Source organism: Balaenoptera musculus, chromosome 20 (assembly GCF_009873245.2).
Source record: "Balaenoptera musculus isolate JJ_BM4_2016_0621 chromosome 20, mBalMus1.pri.v3, whole genome shotgun sequence".
In the NCBI taxonomy this organism is placed as follows: Eukaryota; Metazoa; Chordata; class Mammalia; order Artiodactyla; family Balaenopteridae; genus Balaenoptera; species Balaenoptera musculus.
In genome coordinates this window covers 12946494-12963734 of record NC_045804.1, presented here as the reverse complement: position 1 = coordinate 12963734, position 17241 = coordinate 12946494, and the positions used below count along the sequence as shown (strand labels likewise).

General features: G+C 47.2%; 1 protein-coding gene across 3 annotated transcripts in view; it reads left to right on the top strand.

Annotated features, from left to right (window-relative positions):
- The window catches only part of WDR45B (WD repeat domain 45B), a 38138-nt gene extending 23566 nt beyond the window's left edge, over positions 1-14572 (top strand). For all 3 annotated transcript variants that reach the window (XM_036837115.1, XM_036837116.1, XM_036837117.1), the window contains 7 exons: positions 3536-3623; positions 4922-5016; positions 8124-8314; positions 8900-8985; positions 9864-9965; positions 10449-10570; positions 10943-14572. In XM_036837115.1, coding sequence (XP_036693010.1) covers positions 3536-3623; positions 4922-5016; positions 8124-8314; positions 8900-8985; positions 9864-9965; positions 10449-10570; positions 10943-11049 — 791 coding nt within the window. In that variant the 3' untranslated portion in view covers positions 11050-14572. The remainder of the gene's footprint in view (positions 1-3535; positions 3624-4921; positions 5017-8123; positions 8315-8899; positions 8986-9863; positions 9966-10448; positions 10571-10942) is intronic.
- The last annotated feature ends 2669 nt before the right edge of the window (positions 14573-17241 follow it).

Below are 17241 nucleotides of genomic sequence, written 5' to 3'. Positions count from 1 at the left end.
GGGCATCAGAGGCAGATGCCACAGATGGGAGGAGGCCTGGGTGACCGCTGCAGCCCTGCGGGACTGTTGAGTTGGAGCCCACTGGTGACAGGCTCCACTGTGCCGGGGGCTGTGGAGACCACCGTCTTTCAAGGCTTGGTGGGGAAGGGAAGGAGTGTAGTAAGCGAGGTTTCCCTACGAAGAGTAAAGATGGGGGTGAGCTTGAGGTCTGCCTGTGACCATGAAACAAAGAAAGGGGGCGCATGGAAACACACAGAGCTCTGCTTGGCCCTGGGCAGGCTTGGGGCCTGACTGGCAGTTCTCAGAAGAGCCTGGTGGGTTGTGTGGACGGGGTTCCATGATACAGGGAATGGAATCCACTTTCAGGTGAGGGTTCACCCTGATAACCACAGAGGCTGAAGGGCAGGAAGCCTGGCAGCTGTCCAGGTCATTGCCACTATGGCCTGGATGGGCAGGGCCTGTGCCTGTGAGTCCTGGAAGAGGCCACCCAGAAGTGACACGGAAGCAACTGTGCTGGGGGCAGGGGTGGGTCTTGCAGTGGAACAAGAATTACTTGACCTGGGGGCTGCCCTGGTGGCACAGTGGTTAAGAATCCACCTGCCATTGCATGGGACACAGGTTCGAGCCCTGGTCTGGGAAGATCCCACATGCTGCGGAGCAACTAAGCCTGTGCGCCACAACTACTGAGCCTGTGCTCTAGAGCCCGTGAGCCACAACTACTGAAGCCCGCGCTCCACAGCTACTGAAACCAGTGCACCTAGAGTCAGTGCTCTGCAACGAGAAGCCACAACAATGTGAAGCCTGCGCACCACAACTGAGAGTAGCCCCCGCTCGCCGCAACTAGAGAAAGCCCGCGCACAGCAATGAAGACCCAACGCAGCCAAAAATAAATTAATTAATTAATTTAAAAAAAAAAGAAGAATTACTTGGGCTCCTTGGGGATGGGCAGAGTTTCTGCCGCTGGATCAGTCTTTGTCACATGAAGAATTTCATCGATCATTGATCACTGGTGAGGAGTCAGGAGCCTAGCTCCACCTGTGGCCCTGTTGGGGGTGTCACTGCTCCCTGCCCCCAAGGGAGCAGTGGACCGGATAATCTCTGGGGTCTCTCTCACCTGTAACATCTTATTCTCAGTAAAAAAATTCCGAGAAGTGAAAGAGCCTCAGAAATTTTGCAGAAGAAAAAAATTTTTTAGAAGAAAGCAATTTTCTAACTGAACATTTTGAGTAAAATTTAAGCTTTTTGTAGTGTGCTAAGGGCAATTTTTAAAAAAGAACTTGGTCTGTTTAAACTTTTGTAAGATTAAAAATACATTTTTTCAATGTCAAAATTACTACTTGATATTTTAATAATTATCAATTAAGATGCATGGTGTTACAGTGTAAAGAATCTAGTGTCTTTGGTTTGTGAAAACAGAATAAAACAGGACTGGAGGAAACTGGTTTGTCATGGTGACCCACTGGGTCCTGACAGGGTGCTGTTCAGGGAGCAGAGAGGCCCTTTCCATTTAGGAGGAAGTCCAGAATTTTGAAATACATTTTTTGCTATTAGGAACTGTATCAAGAGACAGACATACAGAATCCCGTGCAGTACATTTAAAATTTTCGGTTTCCTGCAGTAAGGCAGCTCGCAGCCCTCAGAGGCCATGGATTTTTCTCACTACCCAAGGCATCGTGTCTGGTCACTTTTCTTTTGTGAATGAGAATTCGTGCTGCTGCCTTTGGGGCTTCATCACACTGTTTCCAGACATTTCTGAAAATGGAGTTCATCCATATTTGTGACACCCTTGACATCCTTATCTGTGGGCTTCTGTCTGGTTTGGGCCAGTTGGCGTTTGTGTTGAGCTGTAGGCTTTCTGGTGTTAGGTTGCAGGGCCAGAGGAAGTTCACTGAATTGCTTTCGTGTTCAAGAGTAGAGTGTCCTTTGCCCAGAAGGTCGTGAACATCTGGTTTTGGGAAGATACTATTTTCAATAAGGTAACTGTCTACTCACTGACATGTTGGTGCCCTTTAAGGAAGAGCCGATGGGAGAAGTTTATCAAAGATGGTGTTTAAAGGAGCAAGAAGAACACAATTCTTTGCTTCATTTTTGAGTGGTTATAAGTTATAACTAACCTCTTCGATAGTAAATACATCTTACGTTACTTGATAATAATTTTGGCAGTTCTGGTAGGCTGATATTCAGTTCTCTCTTGATTTGAAACTTAGGATACTTACCCATTCTGGCAAAACTTACCCCTGAATTCCGCCGGACTGTTGTTGGTCATGGTGTTGGGACCTTTAGGGGAAACATTCTTTCCTTCCATTCTCAGTCAGCCGTAACCTGACTGTTTAGGGAGCTTATTTCCCTCACCCCACACGCTTTGTACCCAGCTTTTCAAGTGGAAAAGAGGTCTGGACACACGCTCCTCATCCTCCAGGGTTGTCTGTAAATTGTCTCAGCCCTTGGGACATAAACTGCTAATCCATCCTGATGGAAGATTGTAGTGTGAGCAGAAGATATTCCAGAGCTTGAAGCAGAGTGAGAACAGTCAGGGCTGAAGAACACTGGCCCTGGTTTTTATGTGTCTGATTTCCCCATGAAACAACCCTTCCTTTTCTTTTCTTTTTTTTTTTTTGACATGGTAAAATATTTAATGTCTGTAGGAGTGCCTCACCCTCCCATTCCTGTTACAATTCAGTAGCCTCTCCAAACTGACTGTACCAGAGAAAACGTGGGCACTTTTTCCCAGCAGAGTTCGAAAACCATTAGGGCCCTGATCCTCTTGATTCAGACATGATTGCAGGTGAGGTCCTTCCGCAGCATGCCTCAGGTCTCTCTGCTCAAGGAAAAAAGCCCCCCAGTTGTACGGGACTCCCGAGGTCTTCTTTTCTTCTGCAGCCTGGCGCTGGGAGCTGCGCCGCTGGAAATAGTGGAAGGCTCGGGCACTGCAGAGTAGCCCCCGTAATAAACAGTGAGGAGCACCGTGGAGGTGGAGGAGGTCTTGTAGCCAGTGCCGGCTAGTTGCCTGGCAGTTGGCACGTTGTCCCCTGGATGCTGCCGCTCCCTCCCCTCCGACCGAGGCCTCCAGCCTGCGCGACCTCCTAGCGCAGCCAGACCCGTTCTTTGCTTAATCCAGGTTTATCTCCAGCACTTGGTACCTGTGGTTGGGCTTGCTTTTTGGCTCAGTCTAGTTAGTAGAACCAGGGAAAGAGAGGTGGAGAGAAGTTTGCCTAAAAACTAGGCGAGGGTTGGCAGGGAGGAGGTTCAAGTGCGCTTGAATGCCTGTGTGTGCAGGGAGAGACTGGCTGCCTGAGGTGTGAGCAGGTGTGGGGTTGCTGAATAGGAGGGCGGGAGGGCGGGGGTGAGCGGGCGGGGGGGCGGGTCTGAGACCTGGGGGCGGGACCGTCCTGCCAGTGGGAGAGCCTCGTGTCCCCCTGCCCCCCACCAGCTCCCAGTCAGCTGTTTGTGATGTGAGGACCCCTTCAGGAGTGGCCTTAGCAAGCCAGCCCCTGGCCTGTTCATTACCATGTTCATACATTCTTTCCTGTTTCAGTGATGATCTGGGATGACCTGAAGAAGAAGACTGTGATTGAAATAGAATTTTCTACCGAAGTCAAGGCTGCCAAATTACGGCGAGATAGGTAGGTTTGGTGTCTCATTTTTAGAGGTGGAACAGTCACTTTCTCTGAAGATGGCTGAAATCATTTTATATTGAAGGAAGAGAAGTGTTCAGGAAAACGATGTATAAAAACATGAGACTGTAGTTTATGACCCAAGGACATAAGGAAGGCAGTGAGTTTTATTTGCCTCCCAGGATCACTTACAGGTGAGTGGTTGGTGGGCATGGGTGAAGTGCACCTCCATGGACCCAGCCCCCGGCCAGCCCTGCCCCCCCAGCTCTCAGTCCTTCAGGGTAGCCGTCCCACCCGACAGGTACAGACTGAGGACTCGAGTTTTGAACCTTGAATTGCCTCCCTCTTAGCCCACACTTGTCCAAATGCTGCCTCATAAATGTTTCAATCTGAAAGTAAAGGAAAATTCAGGAACTCCTCACAGAGAAGGTGTCATTGAATCTCACCTGTTGAAGGTAGCAGGTCTCTCTCAACTGTTGCCTTCCTGGGGTTTAGGAGAACACAGAAGTTTTTCCTAGTATGTTGATGGAGGTAGAGCAAAGCTTCATCGCTTTGGATTTTGGTGTGATTTACATGTTATGATCGGCTGTGGGAGGACAGATGCTGAGCCAGACAAGTGGGAATAGGGGTCTGTCATCCTGCACTCGTAGGTAGACTTGTTTCTTCCAGGAATGTCAGCATTTAGGGGCTCGTAATAATGCAAATCCTGGAGCCAAATCAAGGATCTTCCACTTTCTTAAATTTCTGGATTGTCAAGACGTGTCTAAAAGTGTGTTAAGACAGAATTTCTGCCTTTGCGTCCTACTTGGTTCTTACTCTAGACAGAATATTTGATGGCAATGCCCTCCCAACCCTTGGGCTGTACCTTCCTCCAGCCGGGTGAGAGGCGTTCATTTCTAGTGCCAGCCTCGCGCCCAGGGGCTCCCTGCCAACCTGCTCCACAGACCTTGCTGCCCAGTGCCTGGGTTCAGGAATGACCCTCTTTTTTAAATAATTAAATAATTAATTAATTAATTAATTTGGCCACGCCGGGTCTTAGTTGCGGCATGCGGGATCTTTACTTGCAGCATGCGAACTCCTGGTTGCATCATGTGGGATCTAGTTCCCTGACCAGGGATTGAACCCGGGCCCCCTGCATTGGGAGCGTGGAGTCTTAGCCACTGGACCACCAGGGAAATCCCAGGAATGACCCTCTTGTATTTGCTCTTTGCGGTGTTTCTGTTTCCAGATGATAAGAACAAAAGTCACAAAATGTTTGAATTTCACTTTGGGGGAGAGAAATTCTGATGGTGTTGTTTTCTTTCCAGAATTGTGGTTGTTTTGGACTCTATGATTAAGGTGTTTACATTCACACACAATCCTCATCAGTTGCACGTCTTTGAAACCTGCTATAACCCGAAAGGTAAGAATCCAGAGGAGGATGGATGATGGAAACTGGCTTCCTGGGTCCAATCCAGGTGGGACGCAGACCCATGCTGGGCGCCTCTCCTCCAGGTGGTCTTGGAGTGGTGTCGCCCTAGTGGTGGGTCCTGGGGCATCTGGGGCTCTGGGGAAGGGTCTGGGAGATGCAAGCTCCCCCACCTCGGTCCCTACCTTCTCCCCTGAACCTTCCCGCGGTCACAGCCCAGCTTCCTCGCTGTGGTTCTAAGACCCTGCATCTTACCAGAATCATCGGAGTCCCTCTTGGGATTTTCACTGTCAGCCATTCAGGAGCTCCATGGTGAGCCCTGGAATCCATGTTTTTATTAAGTTCTGAGACATTTCCTTCCCTTTTTCTTCTGGCTGGTGGATTACGTGTGGCTGACTTTGTTATTCATTTTATCATCTTAACTTTGCTTTTAAAATTTTTGGTTTTTTTCTTCTAGCTTTATTGAGGTATAATTTACATAAAACTCATCTTAAGTGTATCATTTGATAAACTTTAGTCATTGTAAACAGTTGTGTAGCTGCCACCGCAGTCAGGGCAGAACAGTCCCGTCACGCAGGAGTTTCCCCAGGCTGTGCCCTTCCCCACCTGACCTTCAGGTTTTGCCTTTTCAGATGTGTTTGGTGTCTCTCTCTTAGCTTAATATTTTTTAGATTCCTCCATGTTTTTGTGTGTGTGCTGTTATTTTGTTCCTTTTTATTACTGAGTAATATACCATCATACGGATATGCCACAGCTGTTGATCCATACCAGATTCTTGGCTGCTGTAAATAGAAGCTGCTGTACATGTTTACATGCAGGTTTTTTTGTGGATGTATTTTTTCATTTCTCGGAGTACAATTGCTGGGTCATATTGTAATTATTTTTTAGATTCCATGTATAAGTGGTAACGTACAGTATCTGTCTTTCTCTGTCTGACTTATTTCACTTAGCAAAATACCCTCTAGGTCATCCATGTTGCTGCAGATGGCAAGATGTCATTCCTTTTTTATGGCTGAGTAGTATTTCATTGTGTATATATCCACTCTCTGTGTTTTGATTGGAGCATTTAGTCTATTTACATTTAAAGTAATTATTGATAGGTATGTACTTATTGCCACAAATTGTTTTGGGTTGTGTTTGTAGGTCTTTTTCGTTCCTTTCTTCTTCTTTTGTTCTCTTCCCTTGTGTTGTTTTTTTTTTTTTTTTTTTTGGCTGCATTGGGTCTTTGCTGCTGTGCATGGGCTTTCTCTAGTTGCGGTGAGCGGGGCTACCCTTTATTGCGGTGTGCCGGCTTCTCATTGCGGAGCACAGGCTCTAGGCATGTGGGCTTCAGTAGTTGTGGCATGCAGGCTCAGTAGTTGTGGTGCACAGGCTTAGTTTTGCTCTGTGGCATGTGGGATCTTCCCGGACCAGGGATCAAACCTGTGTCACCTGCATTGGCAGGCAGATTCTTAACCACCATGCTACCAGGGAAATCCCTTCCCTTGTGATTTTATGACTGTCTTTAGTGTTATGTTTGGATTCCTTTCTCTTTTGTGTGTGTATCTATTATAGATTTTTGGTTTGTGGTTACTATGAGGTTTATATATAGCAATCTGTATATATACGTGTGATTATTTTAAATGGCCTGGTCTCTTAATTTCAAACGCATTTTAACAACCCTACATTTTGCTCCCCTCTCCCCACAATCTGTTTTTGACATTGTTTTATATCTTTTTGCTTTGTGTATCCTTTACTTATTGCGGATGTAGATGATTTTACTACCTTTGTCTTTTAACCTTCTCACTAGCTTTGTGTGTGGTTGATTTTACTACTTTTACTCTATATTTACTTTAACCAGTGAGCTTTTTTCTTTTAACAGTTTTCATGTTTCTGCTTGTGGCCTTTTCTTTTTTGCTTAGAGAAGTCCCTTTACCATTTGTTTAAAAGACTATTTTTTCTGCATTGAATTACCTTGATACTTTTTTTTTAATCAAATAAGTGTAAGATTCTTCTGGACTCTTTATTCTGCTCCAGTGGTCTGTGTTTCTCTCCTTATGCCAATATCAGATGACCTTGATTTCTGGAACTTCAAGATAATTCTTTTTTTTATGTATGTATGTATTTATTTATTTTTGGCTGTGTTGGGTCTTCATTGCTGCGCACAGGCTTTCTCTAGTTGCGGCGAGTGGGGGCTACTCTTCGTTGCGGTGCGCGGGCTTCTCACTGCGGTGGCTTCTTCTGTCGCGGAGCACGGGCTCTAGGCACGCGGGCTTCAGTAGTTGTGGCACGTGGGCTCAGTAGTTGTGGCTCGCAGGCTCTAGAGCACAGGCTCAGTAGTTGTGGTGCACGGGCTTAGTTGCTCCGTGGCATGTGGGATCTTCCTGGACCAGGGATCGAACCCGTGTCCCCTGCATTGGCAGACGGATTCTTAACTACTGCACCACCAGGGAAGTCCCTGGAACTTCAAGATAATTCTTGAAATTAGGTAGTACAAGTCCTCTAATGTTGTTCCTATTTTATAAGAAATTGGGGGGCTATTCTGGGACCTTTTACTTTCCTTATAACTTAGTGACAGGTTGTCTGTTTCTTCAGAAAAGCCTGCAGAGATTTTAACTGTGATTGCACACTTACTCTGTAGGTGGGTGAAGGTAGGTTCCAAGCCGTGGTCACAGGACAGCTCTCCACCCACCAGGTCTTTGGTTTTCCTTTGCAGTGTGTTATAGTGTCTTTTACATCTATCGTTAAATTTATTCTTCAGTTTTGGTTTTTTTATGTTACTGTTAGTGGATTCATTTTTATTTTATTTTATTTTATTTATTTATTTTTTAAGAATTCATTTTTAGATTTTACAATTTTGCATTCTCGTGGCTGACACCCCAAAAGACAGACATTTGATAAAGTTTATTCAATAATAAGTTCAGCAAATGTTTCCAATTATGAAGCTGTCTCATGGGAGGGAGCTTTGCTTGGCCCTCTGCTGCCCTTCACAGGGAAAAGATTTTGTGAATGATTCTTACTTTTTCATGGGACCTGGAGGGCAGGGAGCAGGTATGGTTGTGGAAAAGCAGAAGCTTTGAGACGGTCCTGAGTCCTTGACGTGTTTCCTTGTCTCTGTTTAGGCCTCTGTGTCCTGTGCCCCAATAGTAACAACTCACTCCTGGCCTTCCCGGGCACGCACACGGGCCATGTGCAGCTCGTGGACCTGGCCAGCACCGAGAAGCCGCCAGTGGACATTCCTGCCCATGAGGGCGTCTTGAGCTGCATTGCTCTCAACCTGCAGGGAACAAGAATTGCGACCGCGTCTGAGAAAGTAAGTGGGTGTCCCTGCCCCACGGAGGTGCCCCCAGAGTGGCCTCTCCCGCCGTAGTGTGCGGGCTCCCGGGACACCAGCCCTTCCCTGAAGATCCCGACCCCTGAGAGGCTCTTAGCCACCTTCTCTCAGGAAGCAAGTCATAGTTGACATAGAGGGTCCAAAAGTCATTTTATTTGGTTGTGCCCCATCTGTTTGGCAGTAGAATTAGTGTTTTTCTAACTGGCTGTGGGCATTATAATTAAGATGCCATTTCTCTGGACAGTGAGTGAACTGATGGCTCTCAGGGCGTGAGACAGCCCGGGGCCTCTGCCAGGGGAGCGTGTGCACGGGGCTCCGAGAGGGCCACGCCTGTGGGCCTGGGCCCTGGGTCTCCCTGACCCTCTCTCGGCCCCTGCCCGCTGCCGTCGGACTAGAGACTCCAGTCTGTTCTCGGTGACAACAGAGGGAAAGTTGAGTTTTAGGTGATGTGGGTGAGTTTGGGAAAGGGTCGGATGGGTTAATGGGTTTGTGAATATAAATCATTTCAAGAAAACTAAAAAGTTGTGAATCTTTGATAATGAAACACTTCACTGTTTTTCAAAGGGGACCCTTATACGAATATTTGATACTTCATCAGGGCATTTAATCCAGGAACTACGAAGAGGATCTCAAGCAGCTAATATTTATTGGTAAGAAAGCACGTTGTTTTACCCTAGAGAAGGGGCCCTATGTGATCCGGAAGAGAGTCAGGACTACCCCCACGAGGCGGGCGGGGGCTGTTCTGCTGGTAGGGGCTGTTTTATTAGCTTGTTTTATTATTACTAATTTAACTGTTCATTTATTATGGGAATATACACAAAAGTAGAGAGAATGTTATGATTACCATGAACCCATTGTCCTGCATTTGTCAGAATTTGCTTGTTTTATTTCATCTCTTCACTGTCTCTCCAACTTATTTTTCAGTAGCATCTTCAGGCAAACACTGGAGGCCTAGCTAGCCTCTCTGTAGTCACTTCAGCCTCCTGCGAGGCTGACCTGCTCTCTCTGTGGTGGTTGTTACCATGTCCACAGTGTCTGTAGCTCTGACAGGGCTGCACCCCTGTTTGGGCGGAACTTTGTTCTTGGTGTCTGTGGCCTTTGCAGGTGTGGAGCTGCACTGGGGCCTGAGTGATAAAAACAGAGCTGGTATCTGGATGTAGTGTCCTTGGGGCCTCTGGTGCAGCCCGCTCTCCCATCTGTCTGCTCTCGGGCCCCTCCAGCCAGCCTGAGTGATGCCCACCTCTACAGGGCCTGGGTCGTTGGAGGGGAGTTTTTCTCCTCCAAGTGGCATGTTTGGGTGGCCTCAGGGCCCCTGGGGTGGCAGGGTGGTCTGCAGGGAGCCCCTTCCCTCTCCCTGGCACCTGAGGAGGGGCTGTGCCCTGGCTTTGACCATCTGGTTCTGTGCTGAGCCCCGTCAGCTGGTCAGGAGGGGTGGTTCTTAAAATGACTGTCCTGACCACGGGGGGCTGAGGTCAGGGCTCGCTTCTGCGTCCACATGAGACCCCAGCTTCGTCTGGTTTCTCTGCAGCATTAACTTCAATCAGGACGCTTCTCTCATCTGTGTGTCCAGTGACCACGGCACAGTGCACATTTTTGCAGCTGAAGATCCAAAAAGGAATAAACAATCAAGGTAGGTTTTCCAGTTAGAAGGACAGAACGTTGCCTGAGTGTTGCCCCACTCAGTCTGAGTCACAATCGGGATGCTTTTCTTTGGTCGTTCATTTGATTCTCTGAAAACCAGTGCAGATTACTTGATGCTAAGACAGTGGCATCACGACTTCCCCTGCCACTAGCTCCTTAGAAAACGTCTGATGAGGATCCAGGCACCTTCCAGTGAGGTAGAACTTGGTCCTGAACTCCAACCGTCATCCTTGTATTAGCTGTTCAGAAAATTAATTTGGTGGCAGTAGAACCCTGTGCCCCTTCTGGTGCTGATGGTTTCTGGATTTATAATAAACCCATTTGTAACAACTTAGTTTTTTCATGTGAAAAATAAAAATTAAAAGCAAAAATATAATTTAAATCATTAAGGCTAAGCTGACATTAAAGAGAGCTGTGTCTCTAACTTTGTCATGTGACCGTGACTTTCTTTCTTTGCTTCCTGTCCTCACAGTTTGGCATCAGCCAGTTTCCTTCCAAAATACTTCAGTTCCAAGTGGAGTTTTTCCAAGTTTCAGGTTCCCTCAGGCTCTCCATGCATTTGTGCCTTTGGAACAGAGCCAAATGCTGTCATTGGTAAGTGGTCCTTCCAGAGGAGAGTGGCCCCCAGGTGTGGTCAGCGCCCCACCAGCTCCACTGGTGGCCCTTCCTCTCTCCTGGGGGTCCTGTGCATCCCTCTCAGGGTCCACGCAGCCACCTGCCCTCCGGGGTTTCCCGGGCAGTCAGTGGGGCAGATAATTTGGTCTTGGAACCGGCGACCAAAGAGGGTTCCCCCATCGCCACACTAGCTGAGTAGATGCAGACCCCCCAGAACAGTGGGGTTCTCGGTCGAGTGCCCCCACCACCCACAGATCCCTCAGGGCTGCTCAGCCTCCGCTCAACCTGTGCAGCGAGCTCAGTGCGGGCTGCTTGCTTTTCACCCTGAGTGACACGGTCTCCTCTGCCCAGCGATCTGTGCGGACGGCAGCTACTACAAGTTCCTGTTCAACCCCAAGGGGGAGTGCGTCCGGGACGTGTATGCGCAGTTCCTGGAGATGACCGACGACAAGCTGTGACCCTCCACCAGGAGTGCGAGCACCACGGGCCCTGGGTGCCCAGCGGCCCCTCGAGCTCCTGGGACTGGTGGTGATGGGCTGGGGGGATGGCCTGGGACCTTGTTGCGAAGCCATACGTGTCGTCTGTTTTCCGAAGCCAGACCTCCCGAGTCCAGTGTTAAAGGAAGAATCTTCAGGGCACATGGACACTCACGCCCAACTGCTGGCTTCACCTTTCGTTCAGCCGTGACGCTTGCTTCATTGGTTCTGCCGCATCCGCCACCTGCTGTTGGGGCTCCGGACAAACTGGGGTCACGTTGAAAAAAGGAGGGACAAAGTGAAATTTGGTTGTGGCAACAGATTTCATCATTTTTACTGAGTCTTTAACGGGGAGGTGAACACACGTGTAAGTGTTGGTTCTCACCAGATTTAAGTGGAACAATCATACCGGCAGCCTTAGGAAAGGAGGAAGGAAGCCCTTCTCCCATCTAAACTGAAGAAAGAGGGCATAGGTCTGGCGTCTCCCTCAAGAGCCGCGTGTCGTGCGTCCCTGTCTTTTTGGAGCCATTGGAACTGAGGCAGCACCACGCCCACCCTGTGAGCAGTGCCTGTGGCCTCCTGGTGAAACTCTGGGTCAAAGGGAGTTTCCCTGTTACGTGTAGGTAACAGAGTAACAGCATAGACTTTAAAACTTAGTCATAGAAGAAAGCGTCACTTAATTTGGAGGATACGAAGGGAAACGGGCGTCTCAACGAAGCAGTGCCCGGTTTCTGTGGGCCTGGAGAGGATGTCTCGGCCAGCCGATTCCACCTCCCTTTCTCACCATCTTCTCTCCCCATTTTTAAGACTAGCTGCACACTAACATTCTGAGAATGAGAGGCACATACTTTTTTTAACGTTTGGTAACTAAAATAGGTTATGGGCTCTATATTATTAGTAGTACTTGGGGTATATATTTAATTTTCTTAAATTCCCTTAAAACTTAATTTTATGTTTTGATTTCAGGTTGCAAACATTAAAATCTGCAGCAGCAAATTCTCAGTTTTGCCAGTTCTTTTACTGTCATGTAATCAACTAACTTTGTCTGTGGATTTCAATGTGAAGTATGCATGTTACTTTTATGTGTGTTTAATCATGAAATTTAATTTTGCACACTTATTTGTATTGTTTCTTTTAAATAAAAATGACTAATTTTGTTGTACTCTGTACCCATCAAGGGAAAAGAATTGTATGTTACAAAACCAAAGCCCCAGCTTTAGAACCTCGCTGGACTGCAGGCTGTAGGAGTGGCCCAGTGCACTTGGTGCCTAAACTGTCCAGGACTGCGTGGGGGCCGGGTGGACGCCCCGCTGCCCGTGTGGGTGGTGGCCTGGCTCGGGGAGCAGAGGGGAAGAGAGTGATGTTCACTAGCGGTTTCCGTCGTCTCTGGTGGGGAAGCTCTGCCTGAAATCCCTTTGGGGGACACTCCCTTTGGGGGAGACACCAGCGTGGTGTCGGGTCACCCGTCAGTGTCCGTCTAACACTAGCCCTAACTTTGGGCCCAGGAGTAGGAGGGGTCCTTCACATTTATATCATTAGTAGTTTATATTTTCCCCGAATATAATCCCTTTAGTGTATCCAAATGTACATTAAACCAGGAAAAAAGTTCCTCCTCACGGTGTGTGGAGGTGCTGCAGGCTGGTGAGAGCTGGGCTGAGTGAGGAGCCAGGGAGAGGCTGTACCCAGGACGACCCGGAATGTTCTGGCACCTCCATTAAGAGTCCACAGTGTGGGAGCAGGTCCTGGCTCTGCCACGCCGGGCACAACCTTGCCTGCTTTATAAAATGACAGAACAGGGACATCCTGGGTGGTGTGGATGACCACTACCAAGGGGCTCTGGTTTGTCTTCTCGGGGTTTCCCTTCGCGATGGTAAAGACACCACGTCTCACCTGGGAAATGCCCTGGACGAGGCTTCCAGAGAGCAGGGTGAGGTCTGGAAGGCTGAGGCGGCCAGGCACCATCCGCCCTCCCCAGGCCTGTGCGCGTGGCCTCGCTTTACCCTCGGGGACGTGGTGGGAAGAGCCATCCCTGGCGAGCAGGCTGTCGGGTGAACCTTCCTCGGTTTATTTAGGACAGCAGCAGACTTGGTTTTTCAAATTGATAACCACTGTTTGTCGCCTTATTTAGAGAAAGGGGGTTGCTCTAAGCCAGCGCCGCCTACAATTCCTCCCTCAGCTGAGTCCTGCCGGCCCCTGAATGTGGGTACAGAGGGACACAGACGTAAAAGTCCTGCGTCCAGGGCTTCCACAAGCCCCACTTGGTGGCTGGGCTGGACAGGCCTGGTTTGTTTCTCCCCCAAGTGTCCATGTGAATGAACATCCAGGAACCACCTCACGGGGCCCTGCTCACTGGGCTCTCCTGCCTGCTCTCCAGGCCATGGACGGGGAGGGCTTTGGTGTCTCAGGTGGGGACAGAGCTCTCTGCGCCCTGCAGCCTCCACCCCCTCCCCCCTGCCCCTGGCTCCTCTGTCCCTTGAGTCCTCAGTGGCAGTGCCCCTGCTCACTGCGGCCTGGAGGGCGAGGCCCGCTCCCCTCCTTACTCTGCTTGTGAGACCAAAGCTTCTCATGTTTGCATTTCTTTTTCTGCAACCAAACCAAACTTCTAGATGATTTCACACAACTTTGTCCCTGGCCTCTTTCCTTTCTTTCTGTAAGAGGCATTTGAGCAATTACAATACTTTTGGAACTTGTGCTGAAATTTTCCTCTTCAAAATGGATCAGAAAATACTTATCAAAATACAAAATGTTCATTGTAAGAAAAGAACATATAGAAGAATGTAAAGTTGGAATGAAAATCGCCCTGAGTTGCCATATCCAGAGAAGACTACTCTCGGAAAGCCCACGCCTTCTAGGGTGAAGTCTGTAATTCTCAGCAGCATTATAGGGACCATTCTTTAACTTTTCACAACTCGTGAACATGTCAAAACATACTGTAATTGCCCGAAGATGCCTATTTGTATTTTTTGCTTTTATAAACGTTTTGGAAATGGAAATCCTTGTGCATACATGTTTACACACTTGTCCACCTATTTCTTTGAATAGAACTGGAATTGCCAAGCCAGAGGATCTGCACGTATAAGATTTAGTATGTTTGCCACCTTGCCTGCCATGATTCTGTCAGCTTCAACAGCCAACACCTCACATCCTCACCAGGACCAGGCTCTGAGCACGAGCTTTTTAATCTTTGATGGAGAAAAAAGATCTCTGATTTCTAGCCAGGTTGAACATTTTGGAATACCTTTGCTGGGCATCCGTAATTATTTTGTAAATTGCTTACTCATGCCGTCGACTGTATTTCTGTTGGTGTATTTTGTCTTTTTTGTTTATGAGAACTTTTGAAATAATCTCCCCTTGTCGTTTTTTTCACTTTGTGTTTATTTCAGTTTGAGGGGTTTTACTTTGCTGTGTATGTATCTTAAATTTTTACATAGTCTGATCTATCAGCCTTTTTCCTTTATGGTTTCTAGTATTGGCTTGTGATTAAAACAAAACATTTTTCACTGGGTTCGATGTACAGGTCTTATTTTCATAATTCAGTCTGACCGTGATTTCCAAACACGTAATGGGGAAAGGGCCTCATCTTCCTGCACCGGTGGGTGAGGCATTGCTCAAGCCAAGCCAAGCCAAGCCAAGGGTGACTCAACCCCAGGTCCTCTTCCTGCCCTGGGTTGTGGTATCTCATCCACCTTAGTGCTCTTTTCTGGTTTGGATGAAAATTATGCAGTTGCCCTACTACAATGCCATCTATCAACTGATTCATTTGTTACCCACGGACTTACTGTACTACTTCACAAAGAACTATGTTCTGGTTACATGGCTCTGCTGATCTTAAGCATCCTTAAGCATTTTTTTCCCTGATGAACTTTAAATGGAATAATAGCTAAAAATAAAATTTTATTGGAATTCCAAAAACTCAAAAATGATCGTTTCTGAAGTGCTGAGGGACAGAATGTATCAGGATTTAATAAATATTTTCTCCCCAACAGTAACGTGGTAACATCACTGAGGACACCGTAAGTGCACTGTCATTCATATTTGTTTGTTCGTTTGTTTTTTATATATTAACTCTACTTTCTTATTTTTTGTATTCTTTTTTTTTTTTAATTTATTTTTATTTTTGGCTGTGTTGGGTCTTCGTTTCTGTGCGAGGGCTTTCTTTAGTTGCAGCGAGCGGGGGCCACTCTTCATCGCGGTGCGCGGACGTCTCACTATCGCGGCCTCTCTTGTTGCGGAGCACAGGCTCCAGACGCGCAGGCTCAGTAGTTGTGGCTCACGGGCCCAGTTGCTCTGCGGCATCTTCCCAGACCAGGGCTCGAACCCGTGTCCCCTGCATTGGCAGGCAGATTCTCAACCACTGCGCCACCAGGGAAGCCCCTATTTGTTTGTTTTTAATGACAAAGCTATTCAACTTGTGTGGAAAGAAGCTGTGAGTCTTCCTTTTGTTCTTCCTGTGTCCTGTTTCAGTATGATAAAAATTATTTTATGAAATTACAATTTGGAAACTATGGTATGTCTATATTTGGTTTTCTTTGTGTTTATCATGCATGGGGCTTACTGAGCTTCTTGAAACTAGATTTATGGCTTTCATCAAATTTGTGAAACTTCAGCCATTTCCTCAAATAATTCTCCTGCTATTGTCTCTTTCCTGTTGGGATTCAAGTACACATGTATAACACCTTATATTGTCCCACTCTGATCATTGAGGCTGTTCATATAGTTTTTACAGTATTCTTTCCTGTTTTTAAAAATAGCATTGGGACTTCCCTGGTGGCGCAGTGGTTAAGAATCCACCTGCTGATGCAGAGGACATGGGTTCGATCCCTGGTCCAGGAAGATCCCACATGCTGTGGAGCAACTAAGCCCATGCGCCACAACTACTGAGCCCACGTGCCACAGTTACTGAAACCTGTGCACCCTAGAGCCTGCGCACTGCAACTACTGAGCCCGCATGCTGCAACTACTGAGCTCACGTGCTGCAACTACTGAAGCCCACGTGCCTAGAGCCTGTGCTCCACAAGAGAAGCCACTGCAATGAGAACCCCGTGCACCGCAACAAAGAGTAGCCCCCGCTTGCCACAATTAGAGAAAGCCCGCGCGTGGCAACGAAGACCCAACGCAGCCAAAAAATTTTAAAAATTTTAAAAATTAAAAAAAAAATTAGCATAATTTAAACTATCATTGAATACCACTAAATGACCTATTACTGCCCACTCTGCTTTCACGACTGTACCATGTACTTTAAACTTTAGATGAATTTGTCAGTTCTAAAATTAGTTTCTAATTCTTAACTAAGCTTTTTCATTTGCTCATTCACATGAACAATCTTTACGTCCTTGTGCATATTTATAAGACATAAGTAAAAATCTTTGGTAATTCTCACATTTGGATTTTCTCAGAGCAAGTCTCCATTGATTTTCTTTTATTCTGTGTACGAGTCACATTAACCTGTGTGTCTAGTACTTTGGGGTTGTACCTTGGACATTGCAAATGGTATGTATGTTGTTATGGATTCTGTTATGTTTCTCTGGAAAATGGAGGTTTTTTGCTTTAAGCATTTAAGCACTCTGGACCCACCTGAACAGTCAAGACAAGAGTGAGGCAGACGAGGTGCTGAGAGCACCAAGTTTAAGGAGGCTCATGCTCTCAGCTTCATGCCACTGGGAATGGTTGTGTTGTTTTGTCAGATGGTCTCTTACTCTGTTAATGTGGTGAATCCCATTGATTTCTTTTTTTAAAAATTAATTTGTATTTATTTTTGGCTGCATTAGGTCATCATTGCTGCACGGGCTTTCTCTAGTTGTGGCGAGCAGGGGCTACTCTTCGTTGTGGTGTGCTGGCTTCTCATGCAGTGGCTTCTCTTGCTGTGGAGCACGGGCTCTAGGCGCGCTGGCTTCAGTAGTTGTGATGCGAGGACTCTAGAGTGCAGGCTCAGTAGTTGTGGAGCACGGGCTTAGCTGTTCTGTGGCAGGCAGGATCTTCCCGGACCAGGGCTCGAACCCGTGTCCCCTGCATTGGCAGGTGGATTCTTAACCACTACACCACCAGGGAAGTCCCAAGGCTATATTTCTTGTCATTCGTGATCACTGAAGTCTGTTACTTTAGCTTGTGTTCAGCTAATGTTTTGTCACAGATTTCCTTATATTCCTGGATCCAATAAGATTAAAAAAAAAAGAA